Source organism: Oncorhynchus mykiss, chromosome 17 (assembly GCF_013265735.2).
Source record: "Oncorhynchus mykiss isolate Arlee chromosome 17, USDA_OmykA_1.1, whole genome shotgun sequence".
In the NCBI taxonomy this organism is placed as follows: Eukaryota; Metazoa; Chordata; class Actinopteri; order Salmoniformes; family Salmonidae; genus Oncorhynchus; species Oncorhynchus mykiss.
The window spans coordinates 38,280,396-38,299,031 of NC_048581.1; the positions used below are offsets into that span (position 1 = coordinate 38,280,396).

At 41.1% G+C, this 18,636-nt stretch overlaps 1 protein-coding gene across 13 annotated transcripts in view; it reads right to left on the reverse strand.

Moving 5' to 3' along the window:
- Nucleotides 1-14,734, reverse strand: part of ptprt (protein tyrosine phosphatase receptor type T) — a 413,011-nt gene extending 398,277 nt beyond the window's left edge. For 3 of the 13 annotated variants that reach the window (XM_021568414.2, XM_021568413.2, XM_036949849.1), the window contains exon 1: nucleotides 14,318-14,716. In XM_021568414.2, coding sequence (XP_021424089.1) covers nucleotides 14,318-14,393 — 76 coding nt within the window. In that variant the 5' untranslated portion in view covers nucleotides 14,394-14,716. Of the gene's footprint in view, nucleotides 1-14,317 lie in introns of all 13 variants that reach the window. The other 10 variants (XM_021568411.2, XM_021568408.2, XM_021568415.2 and 7 more) reach the window with 8 other exon arrangements.
- Between the last annotated feature and the right edge of the window lie 3,902 nt (nucleotides 14,735-18,636).

The window sequence follows — 18,636 nt, forward strand, 5'->3', positions numbered from 1 at the left end:
CACAAAAACATCAAAATGCATTTCAAATTTGAGCCAGAGGTCTTAGACTTAAAATGATAGTTATTAATGATACAAAACCACAGCACTATCAGTCTCATGTGAAGTCACTGACAATGAAAAGGAGGGGAAAATAGTCCAATTGTCACTCATCACAGTAGGATCAAAAACTGAGTGGCAGAGGTAGACTTCTCTCAACATAAATGTAAAATTTTAAGTGGGATATCAACCATGGCAAGGCCTGTCTGCATAAGAATGAAAGAAAAAGGTTTGAAATAACCAGAAACATTAACATACAATTTAAAATAAAAGTTTTAGTCGTTTGTACAAGATGTGCATGGAAATGCTTACTTGCAGGTTCAATTGGACCCGTTTGTACACAAGTATGAACCCAGTTTCATATGCAAACCATTATTCATATACTTTCAATAAAAATGCTGAGAATATATATAGAATAGCATGAGGTCATTTTCTTAAATATTTAATTAAATCAGTTTCTAAAAGTTTAAGAATTTGGTGGAAAATATGTAATATGATCTGACCATGATAGTAGTTGCCATTGTTGATAGTTATTTCCCAGCCACGAGTGTCACAAGGACTGTACAACACACTGGGGCGTCATTTGACCTTTCTGAGAGGACGATCACAGGCTCTCCTAATCAAATCACGCCTCGCAAAATGGAGCAGGGCGATGATTAGTTATGGCTCTTATCTCCCCCGTTTGTGTTCACGGCTTTATGAAACGAAGCAAGTGAAAAAAACTCCAGCCAAAGCCCGCACCTGCTTCAGTGTCAACAACAACGCTTTGGTCCCCTTTATCCCAGTCCTGCAGAAACCTCAGACACTCTCTTAAACTGTTGTTTTTTCACTCAGCAACAGGGCTGGCCGGGTCTTACTTTAGCGTAGAAGTATATCTCAGGGCACACGAGCGCCCAAGCCTGACCTTTTCACGAGGGACTAAATAATGTGTCAGGCATTAGTACACTCCGGCAAATTGCCATTAGCCTAACCAATTAAGGGGCTTTTAATCTCCCCATGAAGGAACAAAGCGAGGCTATCGGCGGTAGAGGAAGTGTCTGAGAGATGTGTGTGTGAATGAGAGGGAAAGGTTAATGGTCTCTCTGGAGGGAGAAAATGCATGAGGGGTCTTGTTACCATTCCAGACTCCTCACGTTGACAAAGCCCCAGGTCTTGAAGGAGCCCAGCCAGTTCATTATCACTGCCTTTCATTCCGCCAGGCTAACATTGACTTTAATGCAATATAATACTTTCACATTCGCCTCCTATTTGTTCGCTACTGTCTTTATAAAAATAAAAATAATAATAAAAAAAACTGTAGGTCTAAGCCCTTAGATCACAATATCTACTAAGCTAACATATGGAATTGATTTAAGATTGTCATAAAAGGTATAATTAGTTTTTTTTTTTTTTTTTTAAGTATTTGATGAAACATTGGAACATTGAAACATAAGGAACAAGGTTAAGTGTCTGTCCTTTATCAGAGATAAGAATACGTAGAAAAAAAAACAGTTTAGACCCATGTTGTCATGTTATTTTTGGCACATTTGCCACCATATGCACTTTCTTTCCATTTTTACAGCCCAGTACTGGGTTACTTTCAGATGTAGAGTGCCTCGTAGAGCAGAACCACCAACACTGTTGTGTTTGTGAGTCTCCCCTTTCAATATTGGTGACATATTAGTTTAACTCACACAGTTTGGGTTTTACAGACAATTGTGGCCATTTTCTTGTCTGGATCCTCTCATGTGTAGAAAAGGGTTGCTTAAAACGAGCCCCATGCTATGGAATAATACATCAGTTAAGAGGGGATTGAGTTGCAGCCACTACAAGACACGGTGAGTCTAACAAACACAGGGAGCTACTCAAAGTTAAAAACGACATCACCGTGTGACACAGGTGATCTCTGTTCTTCTCATATCCCCTTTTGTTCGCCGAAGTGCCAGCACAATGTTGACTGGCTGTCTTATTAAATTGCCTTAGAGACGGCTGTTATCGGACCTAACTAATACCACCTTCAAGGGAGATTGAGAAGCCAAAGCGTGGATGGCACTGCTCTCCTTCACGAAGAGCAAATCGCTGGTGGTTAAAAAGACACACCTGACTAAGCAAAAGAAGAGCAACTGCACGAGACAAGCTTCCAGAACAGACCATTTACTTCTGCCACGGCCCTGTCAACTCTTCAGAAGCCAATAAGTGAAGAGAACATTTCTCAAGGCCTGACAAGAGGTAACGGAAATGGTTTGAAAAGGGGCATCTCTTAATGAGCGCCCCACGATGACGCAATGTCATCTCATGGCGATGGATGAGGCCAGGAGGTGGACCGAACCTTTGAATTGATCACCTCTGACCATCTGGGATCAAACAGCAATGAGCGCTGTGACATCCATTTCACCAACGTAATGGCCAATTCCCTCCTCTGAGCTGGATTGTTATTATCACTTTACCGACTTCTGGAGAGGCTTGTTTCATTCGAATATGCCTGTCAAATCTTATATAAGGAGCACTTTTCCATGGTTACCCTCCACAGATCTAAATCTGAGGTAACTGTTTGACAGAGAGGCAGACAAGGCTGGCAATGCAGCAGCTTTTCATTCGAAACTTCCAATCTGAGCGGCTTCGGTGCAATTTGCCGGTAATCATTTCAGTTGATGACAGATATAATTATCTATTAATCAAGTCTGAATTTGCGTTAACACGCTCCCTCCCTCTGTCCAATTAACAGTAAGCTCTCCTTCTTTGTCTCCATCCATTTAAATGCTATGACATGGAGAGAGAGAGAGAAATTAGAAAAATGATGGTTCATGCCATTGTCGCTGAAGATAAATTGTTGGGCTAGTTGAAGTAAGGGTGGGACAGAGAAAGAGAAGTAAAGATGTGTCAAAGAAGAGGTGTGGAGAAAGGAGGCAGATGCTGGATTAATGTACTGTGGGTCTTGGCAGTAAAAGGCTCACTTTGCAAACATCACAAAGAAAGACGCCTGTTTGAGAGCAAACAGTGAGTAGAGCTTCCACAGTGCCAGACAATATTATGTTTGTTCCTGCCTCTCCTCAATGGCCTCGAGGGGACTTTCCTTATACTGGCCTCTTGAGTTTACGCCAAGGAGCACTCTTTTAGTCTATCCATCAGCCTCATTTGCCATTCCCTCTTTCCTCACTCTCCCTCATACAATCTTCCTTCTACCTAACCTGAACACCCCCCCCCCCCCCTCCCCCTCTCTTCACACAGTAGAAGAGTTTCTGCTACTGCATACTCAAGGCTGCTTCCCAAACGCCACACTATTGCCTATATAGTTGCAATACTTTTGACCAGGGTTCATCGTGCACTGTTTTTTGATCAGAGCGTCTATGTAGGGAGTACGGTGCCATTTGGGTGACAGGTAGCTTAGTAGTTAGGAGCATTGGGACTAGAGGTCGACCGATTATGATTTTTCAACACCGATACCGAGGACCAAAAAAAGCCGATACAAATAAATCAATAGTCCGATTTAAATCGGTAATAATGACAATTACAACAATACTGAATTAACTCTTATTTTAACTTAATATAATACATCAATAAAATCAATAATGAAACATGTTCAATTTGGTTTAAATAATGCAAAAACAAAGTGTTGGAGAAGTAAAAGTGCAATATGTGCCATGTAAGAAAGCTAACGTTTAAGTTCCTTGCTCAGAACATATGAAAACGGGTGGTTCCTTTTAACATGGGTCTTCAATATTCCCAGGTAAGAAGTTTTGGGTTGTAGTCATTATAGGAATTATTGGACTATTTCCCTCTACACCATTTGTATTTCATTAACCTTTGACAGGATGTTCTTATAGGCACTTTAGTATTGCCAGTGTAACAGTATAGCTTCCGTCCCTCTCTTTGCTCCTCCCTGGGCTCGAACCAGGAACACAACGACAACAGACACCCTCGAAGCAGCGTTACCCATGCAGAGCAAGGGGAACAACCACTCCAAGTCTCAGAGTGAGTGACATTTGAAACGCTATTAGCGCGCACCCCGCTAACTAGCTATCCATTTCACTTCGGTTACACCAGCCTAATCTCGGGAGTTGATAGGCTTGAAGTCATAAACAGCGCAATGCTTGAAGCACAGTGACGAGCTGCTGGCAAAACGCACAAAAGTGCTGTTTGAATGAATGCTTACGAGCCTACTGCTGCCTACCACCGCTCAGTCAGACTGCTCTATCAAATCATAGACTTAATTATAACATAATAAGACACAGAAATACAAACCTTAGGTCATTAATATGGTCAAATCCGGAAACTATCATCTCGAAAAGACAACGTTTATTCTTTCAGTGAAATACAGAACTGTTCCGTATTTTATCTAACGGGGGGCATCCATAAGTCTAAATATTCCTGTTACATTGCACAACCTTCAATGTTGTCATAATGATGAAAAATTTTGGCAAATTAGGCAGCCCAAACTGTTGCATATACACTGACTGTGCGCAATGAACGCAAGAGAAGTGACACAATTTCACCTGGTTAATATTGCCTGCTAACCTGGATTTCTTTTTGCTAAATATGCAGGTTTAAAAATATTTACTTCTGTGTATTGATTTTAAGAAAGGCATTGGTGTTTATGGTTAGGTACACATTGGAGCAACGATACGCACCGCATCGATTATATGCAACGCAGGACACGCTAGATAATATCATCAACCATGTGTAGTTAACTAGTGATTATGATTGCTTGTTTTTTAGAAGATAAGTTTAATGCTAGCTAGCAACTTACCTTGGCTTACTGCATTCGCGTAACAGGCTGTCAGTCTCCTTGTGGAGTGCAACGAGAGAGAGGCAGGTCGTTATTGCGTTGGACTAGATAATTGTAAGGTTGCAAGATTAGATTCCCCGAGCTGACAAGGTAAAAATCTGAAAAGGGCAGTTAATCCACTAGGCCGTCATTGAAAATAAGAATGTGTTCTTAACTGACTTGCCTAGTTAAATAAAATATTAAATAAAAGGTTAATTTAAAAAAAAATAAATACAAAAAAATCGGTGTCCAAAAATACAGATTGTTATAAAAACTTCAAAATCGGGCCTAATTAAAATCGTCCATTCCGATTAAAAATCGGGACAATTTTTTTTTTTACCCCAATTTCGTGGTATCCAATTGTTGTAGTACTATCTTGTCTCATCGCTACAACTCCCGTACGGGCTCGGGAGAGACGAAGGTTGAAAATCATGCGTCCTCCGATACACAACCCAACCAGCCGCACTGCTTCTTAATACAGCGCGCATCCAACCCAGAAGCCAGCCGCACCAATGTGTCGGAGGCTACACCGTGCACCTGGCAACCTTGGTTAGCGCGCACTGCGCCCAGGCCGCCAGGAGTCGCTGGTGCGCGATGAGACAAGGACATCCCTACCGACCAAGCCCTCCCTAACCCGGACGACGCTAGGCCAATTGTGCGTGCCCCACGGACCTCCCGGTCGCGGCCGGTTACAACAGAGCCTGGGCGCGAACCCAGGGACTCTGATGGCACAGCTGGCACTGCAGTACAGCGCCCTTAACCACTGCGCCACACGGGAGGCCCCTAGTTGGGACATTAACCAAAAAGTCACTGGTTCAATCCCAGAGGCGACTAGGTGAAAATTCTGTCAATGAGCCCTTGAGCAAGGCACTTAACCGCCATTGCTCCTGTATGTTGCTCTGAATAAGGGAGTGTCTGCTAAATGCCTAAAATGTCAATTTGGGACATAGCCAAGCTGTAGGGAGATTGGCCTCCTGTGTATTATTAGAATCGTCTTCAAATCATCAGCCTTAGTTTACCTCTACGATTAGAATTCCGGAAAGACAATGTAGCATGAGATGGATGTCACTGATATATTGCTAGATACAGCACTCTGGAGTTAGTTTTTTTTAGGGATGATTTGGTATTTCTGTGTAGCCTTGATAAGACAAAATACTTTGTGGGGGAGTCACACTCACGTGTCCCCTGTTGAAGGATCGACAATTACGCCTGAAAAGGCAAATGAAATCCACTCCTCGCTGGAAGCGGTGAGAACGGACGCTCTGGTGCACCAGTGGCTTCGACCTTTCTTTCAGTATTTCCGCCAGTGGTTCTGATTCAGCCCACGTTGGAGAGGGTGCGCCAGGAGGGCTTATCATTGATTCTTGTGGCTCCCCGTTGTCCCATTCAGTCTTGGTTCGCAGAGATCATTCACCTTTTAGGTGGGGACCAGTGGCAACTCCTGTTAGTTTGGAAGGTTTGGAATGCGAGACTGGAGATTTGGTTCCTATGAGCCTGGCCCCAGAGAGGGCCAATCTGTTGGCTAGAGGTTTATCTCCGAATGTGATTTCTACCATTCAGTCCGCAAGGGCGCCCTCCACGAAAGGACTGTATGCGTATAATACATGGCCTCTATCTCAGTCATAACGTTACTCTTCTTTAACATGAGAAATATACCAATTCCCATCCATTGATAAGAACATGTCCGAAAGCATAGAACATAAGAGGAAAACAGTGTTCAGGTTTTTCTCCTAGATTATAGTCTATTGTGTGTCACTTCCTCGCCAGTCAGACGATCGATGTTCATTGGTTGTGCCTTAAAACAAAAACATCGGCAAGAGATTTGTTTGTGCAAATTACTGTTTCTCTCTCTCTCAACCTGCTCTGCTAATTCCCAGGTGAGATTGCAACAGATCAATTTCCTCCCTGTGCAATCATGAATCTCGCAAGAATAGGGCACTTCCTGTAAACAGGAGTTTGTCATCTTTATATGGATGAATTAGTCTTAATTCTGTTAAGCATACAACATTACTGAACTTCATGATTCAGCTGCATAAATTAACTGCACAAGAACCCAGTGTCCTTCATACATGTTTTCGGCAATGAAATTCATCCACAAAAAAAATGGTTGACAATTATTTCAATCGATTGGTATGATTTCTTCTGAGTTAATATATGCTTTGTGCCTTAAAATTCCAGGTTGAACTTCAAGCGACTATAAAATATCAGGGCCAGTATCAAAGTGTTCCAGAGTAGGAGTACTGATCTAGGATCAGGTCCCCCCCCCTCTTATTTCATTATGATTTTTAAAAAAAAGGCTAAACTGATATTCGATCATTCAGCACTTCTACTCCAAGATGCTTTGTGAATACAGGCAATGTTGTTGTTTTTTTTCCTCAGTCAGCGATAAAAACCAGGCATCCCTCTGCTTCATAGCAAGGTTTTTCAGGCAGGAACTCACTTTTAAGTATGTCATTGAAAAAGAGAAGAGACATTCTTCCAGCGTTTTGTACCTTAACATCCTCAGAGGCGCAGGCCTGCCCCTGTATTAAGCTGTCATTTAGTCAGGCAAATAGAATAAGTGCAACGGATTAGGGTGACACAGTCATGCAGATAAGCAGACCGCTGGAAAATACAGCTCTGTCCACTGACACGGTAAATGCAGCTCTCCTCTCCTGAAAAAAAAAAAAGCGTGACCAGATGGGTGAGCATACTAAACAGACAGAGCCGGTGAGTGACAGACAGCTTGTCAAAAAGTGCTCCCGCCGTTCTGCTGCAGCCACGGCAACACATGATAACGGGAGTTGGAGGAAACAATTAGGGTTCCGACAGGTTCTAATGGATTGATTGGGAATAATTAGGCTACTGTTTTTGTCCTTTTACCCTTTTTTTCCTCCCTTATTCCCCGAGGCCCATTTGGGATGCATGCGGAGTGTGAAATCCATTAAAATCTCCGACAGCCTCCCAACCCCATTTGTGCTCTCAGGTGTTTCATTTCTCCACCAGTTGAAGTGCATTTTTCCCGTCTCTGAAGTTTTGGAGGTGTAGTTGTTTCCCCTCTCATCAGTGCTTGACTGACCCCCAGTTAGAATTGCTGGGGCATTTACAGTTGAATTGCTGGCCACAATCTCTTGTTTATTTATTTTTTTACCACCTATTACAATATTTAATCCTCTTAAATTTTACCTCGATCACAATACTTGAAAGTAAAATAAATTGTTTTGCCTACCTGTCAAATAAAACACAATGATGGAAGTATAGGAACAGAGTGGTACTCAAAAAAAACAATCAAATCTCATACTAATCCTAAATTACACCCCTACTCTTTGGCTTAAGCCACAATGAAATATCAACCAAACCAAAAAAATACTGTCTGGAAAAAAGAACTTCCTCCTTCCCTAAAATGGAGGGGCTGGTGAGAGGAACCTTGAAGACTGACACTGCATCAGCCTGGGATTAACCATTAGTCTGGCAGCACTCGGCTAACGAGTGCCCTCTCCAGCATACAGAGTGACTGCTGTCTCACGTGACAGTGCAGGTGTTACAGTGCCTTCAGAAAGTATTCAACCTCCTTGACTTTTTCCACATTTTGTTGTGCTATAGCCTGAATTTAAAATAGATGAAATTGAGATTAGTGACAATCTACACACAATATCCCACAATGTCAGAGACATTAACACAAATGTTTCTACCACAGTATTTTGTGTACATCAGACAAAAATGGACAATAAAATACATTTTAATCCCATCTTGTACCGCAACAAAATATGGAAAAATTCAAGGGGGTTGAATACTTTCTGAAGGCAGTGTATGCTGCTGCTGGATGATGTATGCAAAGGAGGAGAGAGACCTGTGTAATGTATGCAAAGAATACTTGTTTTTTCCACTGGATCTCTTTCCTTGGCAAAGGAGCATTTTGCCACTGAAAGAAACACTGGGCTGCATACAACAACCATTTCCCATTTAAATGAAAATAAGTTAATTTCATAGGAGATTTTTAAAAATCATTTAAAAAAAGACAGATCGGCCTGGGCAAGTGCCTTTATGTGATTTGCCAAAACTTATGCCCATGTCTTATCATCATCAGGGCTCCTGAGTGGTGCAGAGTCCTAAGGCACTGCATCTCAGTGCCAGAAGCGTCCCTACAGACCTTGGTTCAGTTCCTGGCTGTATCAGAACCGGCTGTGATTGGGAGTCCCATAGGGCGGCCCACAATTGGCCCAGCGTCGTTAGGGTTTGGCCGGGGTAAGCCGTCATTGTAATTAAGAATTTGTTCTTAAAAAAAATTAATTAATTCAAATCATCAAGTGTGTTTTACTTCAAAAGGACTTTTTCAAAAGGACAATTTGAGCTATAGTTTACGCCACAAATTATTCTCGAAGTGAGTTGTGGTTTACAAATTCATGTTTGTGCAAAAAACTAAAAATTACAGCCATCATGATCATGACTTTCAGGTTTGTTTGTACCTGTGTTTGTGCATGTAATTTTATGTTGATTAATCTTATGCTACACATACATAACATACATTTTTCTAAACAATTCCAATCTGTTAGTAGTTGGACTTATTGCACCAGTTAAATGAGATGCTGTTCCAGTTTATTTGATTTAGGTAGTTTCAATAATTCATCTTCCCTATCCCGGCAGTCATTCTGAATGCAGGTTGCGGCCGATTAAAAGTTACAATTGTTGGATATCCTCACTTGTTGCGGGATTCTAATAGGAATTACACATCACTTTGCAAGCCAGCAGGCTTGATGTGGCCTGTAAACAAGGAGTTTCAGACCACAGGTATAACAAGGCCCTCAAAGAACAGCCTAATAATATACCGTTTGTAATGTATTGTCATAAAGAGTTGAATTTAAGATAACACTCACTTGGTGAAGGCTACACTACTAAAAACCATTGAATACAACAACCATGCCTCTCGCTAATAAATGCAGTCATGGGCGGTAACTTCAATTCACTCAAAAGGCAAGGCACTCTGGGAAATGTGCAAGAAAGGTCAAAAACAATTCAGCTTGAGAATGTGTTTACTCAACCAAAAATGCTGAGTGAAAATACATTCTCAAGTTGAATTGTATGTTGGTTCAGCTATGTGCCCAAATGCTGAGCAAGTTCGCAATCCTATTGCAGCTGGTTGCCTTATAATTTGACTGTGAATCAACTTCAATGCCTTTTTGTTGAGCAAACGTATTATGACAAGGTAGGGTTGGTAAAAGACCAAGTCCATATTATGGCAAGAACAGCTAAAATATGCAAAGAGAAACAGTCCATCTTTATTTGAAGAGTAAAATGTCAAGAAATGTGAAAGTTTCTTCAAGTGCAGTTGCAAAAACCATCAAGCGCTATGATGAAACTAACTCTCATGAGGACTGCCACAGGAAAGGAAGACCCAGAGTTACCTCTGCTGCAGAGGATAAGTTCATTAGACTTACCAGCCTCAAAAATTGCAACCCAAATAAATGCTTCAGAGTTCAAGTAACAGACACATCTCAACATCAACTGTTCAGAGGAGACTGCGTTAACCAGGCCTTCATGGTCAAATTACTACAAAAAAAACACTACTAAAGAACACCAATAATAAAAAGAGACTTGCTTGGGCCAAGAAACACGAGCAATGGACATTAGACCAGTGGAGTTCTGTCTTTTGTTCTGATTGAGTCCAAATTTGAGATTAATGGTTCCAACCGCTGTGTCTTTGTGAGACGCAGAGTAGGTGAACGGATGATTTCTGCATGTGTGGTTCCCACCGTGAAGCATGGAGGAGGAGGTGCTTTGCTGGTGACACTGTCAGTGATTCATTTACAATTCAAAGCACACTACCAAGGCATTCTGCAGGAAATACGCCATCCCATCTGGTTTGCGCTTAGAGGGACTATCATTTGTTTTTCAACAGGACAATGACCAACACCTCCAGGCTGTGTCAAGGCTATTTGACTAAGAAGGAGTGTGATGGAGTGCTGCATCAGATGACCTGGCCTCCACAATAACCCAAACTCAACCCAATTGAGATGGTTTGGGATGAGTTAGACCAAAGAGTGAAGGAAAAGTGTCTCCCGAGTGGTGCAGTGGCCTAAGGCACTGCATCTCAGCACTTGAGGCGTCACTACAGACACCCTGGTTTGAATCCAGGCTGTATCACAACCGACCGTGATAGGGAGTCCCATAGGGCGGCGCAGAATTGGCCCAGCGTTGTCCGGGTTTGGCCAGTCATTGTAAATAAGAATTTGTTCTTAACTGACTTGCCAAGTTACATAAAAGTTTTTAAAAAAGCAGCCAACAAGTGCTCAGCAAATGTGGGAACTCATTCAAGGCTTTTGAAAAAGCATTCCAGGTGAAGCTGGTTGAGACAATGCCAAGAGTGTGCAAAGCTGTCATTAAGGCAATTTGAAGAATCTCAAATATATTTTGATTTGTTTAACACTTTTTTTGATTACGACATGATTCCATGTGTTATTTCATAGTTTTGATGTCTTCACTATTATTTTACAATGTAGAAAATACAAATATTATGTATGATGAATGGGCTGTGTATGGAGTGGATAGTACCAATTGGAGGTACGCTGAGACTAGATGGATTTAAAGTGAGTGTAATTTCGAACACCGACCAACTGACTTTCCAGCGTCAGTGTTGAAATGACCCTTCTCTTGTTTTATACATGCACTGTAAAACAAATAAAATGTAATTGAAATTACACTCACTTTAAATCCATCTAGTCTCAGCATACCTCCAATTGGTACTATTCACTCCATACACAGCCCATTCATCCAGTAAAGATGACCTCCCAGTCCACACTCCCATTTCCAAACAGCACTCAAAATGGGGAAATGCAAAACCATGGATTTGATAAAAGTCTGCCTTTCGAAAATGTCTGCTTGACATCTCAGGGCAGAGGGCAGTCGTCAGTTCAAGGAGAAAGAGAACAGAGAGGAAAAGAAAATGACACATGACTGTTCCATATTTTGCCTTCTTGCCAAATAAATGTAATTAATAACTGAATACAAATGGTAACTTGGTCCTTTTGAACACACACACACACAGCAGCTCTAGCCAGTAGCTTCCACCTCCAGTGTCCGCTGGACAATAAACAATTAATGGCCAGTAAAGCATAGCAGTAGGGGCATGAGGCTAGCCGCTATGCCCAGATGTATCCTGCAAATAACTACTGAGGTAGGATGGAGAAACAGGGACAGTCCACTTAACACACATTTTACATTGGCCATGGATGTCCATAAAAATACACGTAATATATATTCTCTTCACATATCTCAAATGTGAAGTCCCTCCCCAAGTTCAGCTTTTCTCTCGGCAGCTCTGGCACTGAATGGCCTATGCAGCCATGTAAATGTTCACATTTTACTTACACACTGTGTTTTGCAAAAGCCAACCCCCATTAGTTAGGGAATAAAGATACTTTTCAAGCTGTTCATTCAGACTGAGGGGGGCTTGTTTCCCTGCCAGAGTGACAGACTGGGAAGGACTGGGAACAAGGAAGCAGGATGCATATCAAACAGAAAACACTTGCATGGATGATGACTTCCAAGGAAATGTAAAAATTCAGAATTAATCTTTTGTGAGAGATACATGTGCATGGTCAAAATTAAGTTTATGGACTTTACTCATTAATATTTCAAATTTAAAAAACTAATCAAATTAGATTTTTACTCACATGCACCAAATATAACAGGTGTAGGTAGACCTTACTGTGAAATGCTTACCTACAAGCCCTTAACCAATAATGCAGTTCAAGAAAGAGTTAATTCAATATTTACAAAAAAAAACTAAAGTAAAAAATAATCAAAAACGAACAATACATTTACATAATAACGAGGGTACCGGTACTGAGTCAATGTGCAGGGGTACAGGTTAGTGGAGGTAATTTGAATAAAGTTCAACAAATGCAGGGACTGAAATAGGGTTGGTTTTCTGTCTTTCTGATTATTTGGGTGTGTTGCTGAAATCCAGATTACTGACTGACATGACATTTATCAATTTATAAAATTATTATTTAAAGTAATACAATCTATGCAGAATATCCTGATTTACACTGGAGCCCACTGTAAATTATATATTAACATTTTGTAACTAATGCACATTACTACAATGATAGTCATTTCTAACAAAAAAATGAGATATTTCCATGAGTTTGTCCAATAATTTATAGTCTGATTTCAAAACATTTCACCCTTCATTAGAACCACCAAATCCATGAATCATAAATAAATATGGACCCCAATACATTAAGTGTGATAATCTACTTCCATGATAAATAAACTATAACTTAAGAGATAAAATGGACGTATTTTTTTAAAGAAAATGGTTAATTGGCCCAGGATCTCGGATTTAAAACCACCTTTGGTTTGAACAGTTCACTTGCGCGCATTTATGATCCTTTGCGGGTGAGTGGAATACAATTTGATGTGCCCAGAGCGCCACCTTACGGGTGCACAACTCAACAGACAGAGCGTCTTGAGCTCATGAACACTTTTGCAGCGTTACTCATGCACGGAATAAGAAAATCAACCGCACTGAAAAAGTGTGATAATTGTGCCACATACATTTTTAAAAATGCTAATGTGATGAATAGGCCTTTCGGGCATAGGGATTTCAACCACTGTCCTCAATTGCGTGATCATTCATTTTATTTAGCTTAGTTTTTTTCTCCAGGTAACAGTGGATTTCGTGGTTTTGTTGTATATGCCTATCGAATATTCAACAAGCCTACTTTAGCATATTTTCCATTTTGAGAGCAAAAATAACCAAACGGTGCACTGTGACAGCAGAGTCTATTCTGTAGTATCAAGTTATTTTAACATTTCGTCATACTACCGTAGCCTAATGTTACATTGTTTAAATACAACCTACAACACATTTTCCACAAAAACCTTTGCCACAATGAAGCAATGCATCGGTCTCACTTATTACAATCAAAATCATTTCAAATCGCGAGTACGCTATCAATATGGGAGGTACAGTATATGGCTACATGCGCGTAGTAAGTACGCTATATTAATTGCTGTATGGTAAAATGTTATAATTCTTCTTAAAGTAGAGTTTATTCGAGTTGGTCCAATTAGGCTATGATCAATTTAACGCAAGATTAAGTTAGGCCTAAATTATTTATTATCACGATATCCAATAAACTACTCAGAATTGACCACTGCTTTGCGTAATGGTAGATACTTATTTGTATCATACCGACTCTGCATTACCGATACAGATCAATTTAGTCGATATGGTCAATATCACGTTTTATAATTGACAAAATAATCTTGCCCAAAAGCACCCCAAATTGCGCGTTGAGTAACAAGTGCTCGAATGACGTGCATCTTGACAGTGTGTCCGTGTATTTCGAGCTTGCGTGCATGCATGCGTATTCAATTATGTATAGTATAGCCTATTCGAAAATAAAAGTTGGAGACACAGCATGAACTCCTATGGCATGCACCTGCCCACGGTCCCTTCGTTACCGTGTATTGACATCTCCAAAGCACATTCTACTGAGATGAAAGTAGCCTAGTCTTCTGAGCAATTCCTAGAAACAAGAATAAACTTACCTGGAAATAATTGTCCGCATATTAAGTCCATCAGTTGAAAAAGAAGCGAAGCAATGATGTAGTTCCCTTTGTCCATTTTGGCAGTGACTATTTTACATGCTCGCCTCCTGTCCGTTTACTCGCTGACTGTATACACAGACAGTATCCTCGCATTGGTAATGCAGTGAGAGAGTACTGTAAGGCAGTAGGCAGCAATCCCGGGTTGATTGTTTGGCTTCAATCAGTAATTGATGGCAAACGGAGTTGAGATAATCTAAAGGAGAGTGGCACTCGATTCTGAGTCCCCAGGGTCCCTACACCTGTCTAGCCACCACAACGTTTGAACCTCTAACTATCTAAGCATTGGAGGCATGCCGTGTTAATGTCATGTCGGGAACTCGGACCTCCGAGGTAAAAAATGAACGTGTTATTTGCGTATTGCTTCCTATTGGTTGATTCTGATACCCCAGTTTCCCATTTGGGACGTATCAGCTTTCTACAACGAGTAGTCTAAGCAAGTTGGACATTTCAGATTTTCCGACATGACGTGAATGTTATATTCTGCTGTGCTGGGGCCGTGTGAGTTATTCCTATGGCAGTGCTGACACTCATGCCGCATTCATATCATGTTGGAAACGCAAAAAAACCTGACTTGCTTACTAGTTGTTGAAAGATTAACTCGGAGGTACTAAGTTTCCGACCTGAACGCGGCATCACATGTTTCTGATAGTATTTCAGTTAGTCTTGGATCCATATTTTTTTGTGGATGAAAGTAAAATATTGTCAGCTGAAAACATTTTACGTGTGTAGGCTAGACAACAAGCGCGCACTCGTTTTCTCAAGAGGAAAAAAAGAAATATTTTTTCTCCGCTCCTGCAACTAAATTAATTTTTGGTGTATAATTTTACTACAAAAACGTTTAGTTCTGCAGTAGTTAATATTATAATAGAGTACATGTGAAGCCTACAGTCAGTGTCCAGACTTGTTACTATTCCAACTACTAGGCTACTCTTCCCATCTGAACATTCAAGGTTATATTATGCAAAACTGAGCCTGCGCAGACCTCGAAAAACAATAAATTATTCAGACTATTGTAAACGGGATATGACGTTTACATGAATCAACTCAAAAACATAATACTTGAGTATCCCGAATCATAACGAGATGTTGCTGTGCATGTAAACTTTGTCACTGAGGATGTTTCCTGTGCCCAATTAAAGCTTCACATTCTTTGATAACAACCTTTTCAACAGTTATGTGTGAAAAATTACATTTTACTCACAGTAATTTCAGAAATTTGTGCTGACAAACAGAAAATAATATATTTGCACAAAATATATAAAGAATTGATTTGTCACAGGCTTTTTTACAAAATAAGGGGATTCATGCTTGCCACTTTAAAATTAGACGGCCTGAGTAAAAATAATAGACTAGTGGTAGGCCTAACCTATTACTGTAACACAAGGTCTGCATGTGGCACCCTATTCCCATATAGTGCACCACTTCTACTTTTGAGCAAATCCTTATAGGTCCTGGTCAAAAGTAGTGCACTGAGTAGGGTGCAATTTGGGACGCAAGCGAGATCTGTTGCATAGGGTGATCAATGGACAATGTCTATTCCAATGGATCCCACCTAGCGTGTGTGGGAACATTCTTTCTCCTACTAGGTCTCAGGGTGTGCAAGGAATATCCTGAGTGGGCAAATCCCAGTTACAGTGTTTTATGGAGACAGTTCATTTATGATTTTATTATTTAGTGATGTAAAAATCAATGCCTCATTAAAGCACAAAGGTGCCTCTTTATTGCTCCCTGGCTCACTCTCTCTGTGTGCTGTTGCCTATACTACGCTATTTACTGACTTCAATCTTCAATTTCAGTTATACTCTTTCAAGATTCGTGATAACTTTTCTACAAGATAGTGCATATGAAAAGGGAGTCAATGAGAAGATAAAGGCATATGTAGGCCTCTTCAACAGTAGATTAGGATTTCAAAAGAGCCATTAAAGGACAGCAACATAATTGGAGTTGATTAGTCAAGACACAGAACTAGGCTACTCTATGAATTTAGAGAGATATCAATCAGTAAACTGGCTGGATGACTGGTACTGAAAGACATGTGCGTCAAGTGCACAATATTACCTCATGCTTTGAGGTATATCACTCTCCACTTGGGCTGTGGACTTGACCTGCAATTTTGACCTGAGATAATAATCTAATTCTTAATCAGTCTATTAATACAGTATATATATATATATAGGCTAAAATAACCTTGTTTAGAGACCTCTGTTGGCCCATTTCAAGGAAGTCGGCACCCTAAAGGTATCCTGTATCTGAGAAACATTGGATGATGCCCCCTACAGTTCAAGTCACACTATGCAAACCCATCACTCTGCCAGACACCACAAATGTATTCCAATTCAAATGAGTGCTGACAAGCTGTATTCCGTTCAGCACAGGTGGCATCCAGTCTGTCTTTCAAACTCCTTGACCAAAATATATGAATCAGGCACGGATGCCATCTACCATGTAGGGAGCACAGCAGCACATCACCTTCAATCACATTCTCCTATTTCGAATGTTCAGAAAATGTTCCATTAATATCAGAACAGGAAGGAGAACCCCTATACCACCTGCCTAATGCAGAGAAGCCTCTACTGTCAACATTTGAAACCTTATTCCTTCAGGATTGCGTGGCGTTTTACTGGTAATCTCACACTAACTAATGTAATGTCAGACATATTCTTGAGGTTCCGAAGGTTCAGAAACACCTTTTTTTAGTAGCCAAGGAGAGGCTATAGTCAGCATTCAGTATAGATACATTGAACAGACATTTATATGTATCTATATGTAAATCACAGTGTAGAGACAAGCAAAGGGGGATCTACCTCACCCACATGCCAATAGTTACAACCCCTGATGTGTCTGTAATGTGTTTTTTACACCCTGGGGGTTACAGAATATGCTGGATTCATTCTTAGTATTGGATTGACATAAAGCATTCGCAACAGAGTATGATCGATGCAAGATTAAGGCATAGAAATAAAATTGTTTCTTTTTAAGCTATTTTGGTTAGTTTAAGATTTACAGCAATTTAATGGGTTTTAACTAAGTAAGTGTCCTCAATCCTCCACTGAATTTTGCAAGTTTAAAAAAGGAAATTCGAGGTAGTTATAAACTTTGGCGCAATTGTTCATCCATTATGTTCAATTGTAAGGAATCAATGTGGCCCGAAAAGTCTTAAAATAAGAGGAGAAATTGGAATCCACATCAAAATATTCAGCTGTAGGCTATTACTGTAGAACTTGCAAATGCATTGAACTTGTTAACAAAGTAGACTACTGGTGAAATTGACAAGTCCAAGAGGTTAAAATCTTAAAATGGCTTCTAGAGAATGGTCTCACGGCGCACACGCACGAGATGTCTTATTCTTATCATCTGTGTGACTCTATACTATTCGCCTGTATCTTAGGCCCTGCCTCTCTGATGTCACGCGTCCATATGTTTATAGTCTTAATTCATTCCTACTTGGATTTCTGTGTACAGGGTATATGCTGTGTTACGGTGCGTGAATGAGGACCCAAAAGCGAATTAACTTAAACAGAGCTTCTTTAATTACCAAACATAGGTAGGCTCAGACGGACCGGCAGATTCCGACAGGACAAGACAAGGTTACAGCAAACATGACGACAGTCTGGTTCAGGCATGAAACACAACAAACAAGAATCCGACAAGGACAGGAACAAAAACAGAGAGAGATATAGGGGACTAATCAGAGGGAAAAGGGGAACAGGTGGGAGAAGGGGTGACGAGGTAGTCAAGAGGAGACAAGGAACAGCTGGGGGAAAGCGGGGGAGAAAAGGTAACCTAACAACGACCAGCAGAGGGAGACAGGGTGAAGGGAAAGGACAGAGACAAGACACAACATGACAGTACATGACAGTACCCCCCCACTCACCGAGCGCCTCCTGGCGCACTCGAGGAGGAAACCTGGCGGCAACGGAGGAAATCCTCGATCAGCGCACGGTCCAGCACGTCCCGAGAGGGAACCCAACTCCTCTCCTCAGGACCGTACCCCTCCCAATCTACGAGGTACTGGTGACCACGGCCCCGAGGACGCATGTCCAAAATTCTACGGACCCTGTAGATGGGTGCGCCCTCGACAAGGATGGGGGGGGGGGGGGGGAAGACAAGCGGGGGCGCGAAGGACGGGCTTGATGCAGGAGACATGGAAGACCGGGTGGACGCGACGAAGGTATCGCGGAAGAAGAAGTCGAACTGCGACAGGATTAATGACCCGAGAAATACGGAACGGACCAATGAACCGCGGGGTCAACTTGCGA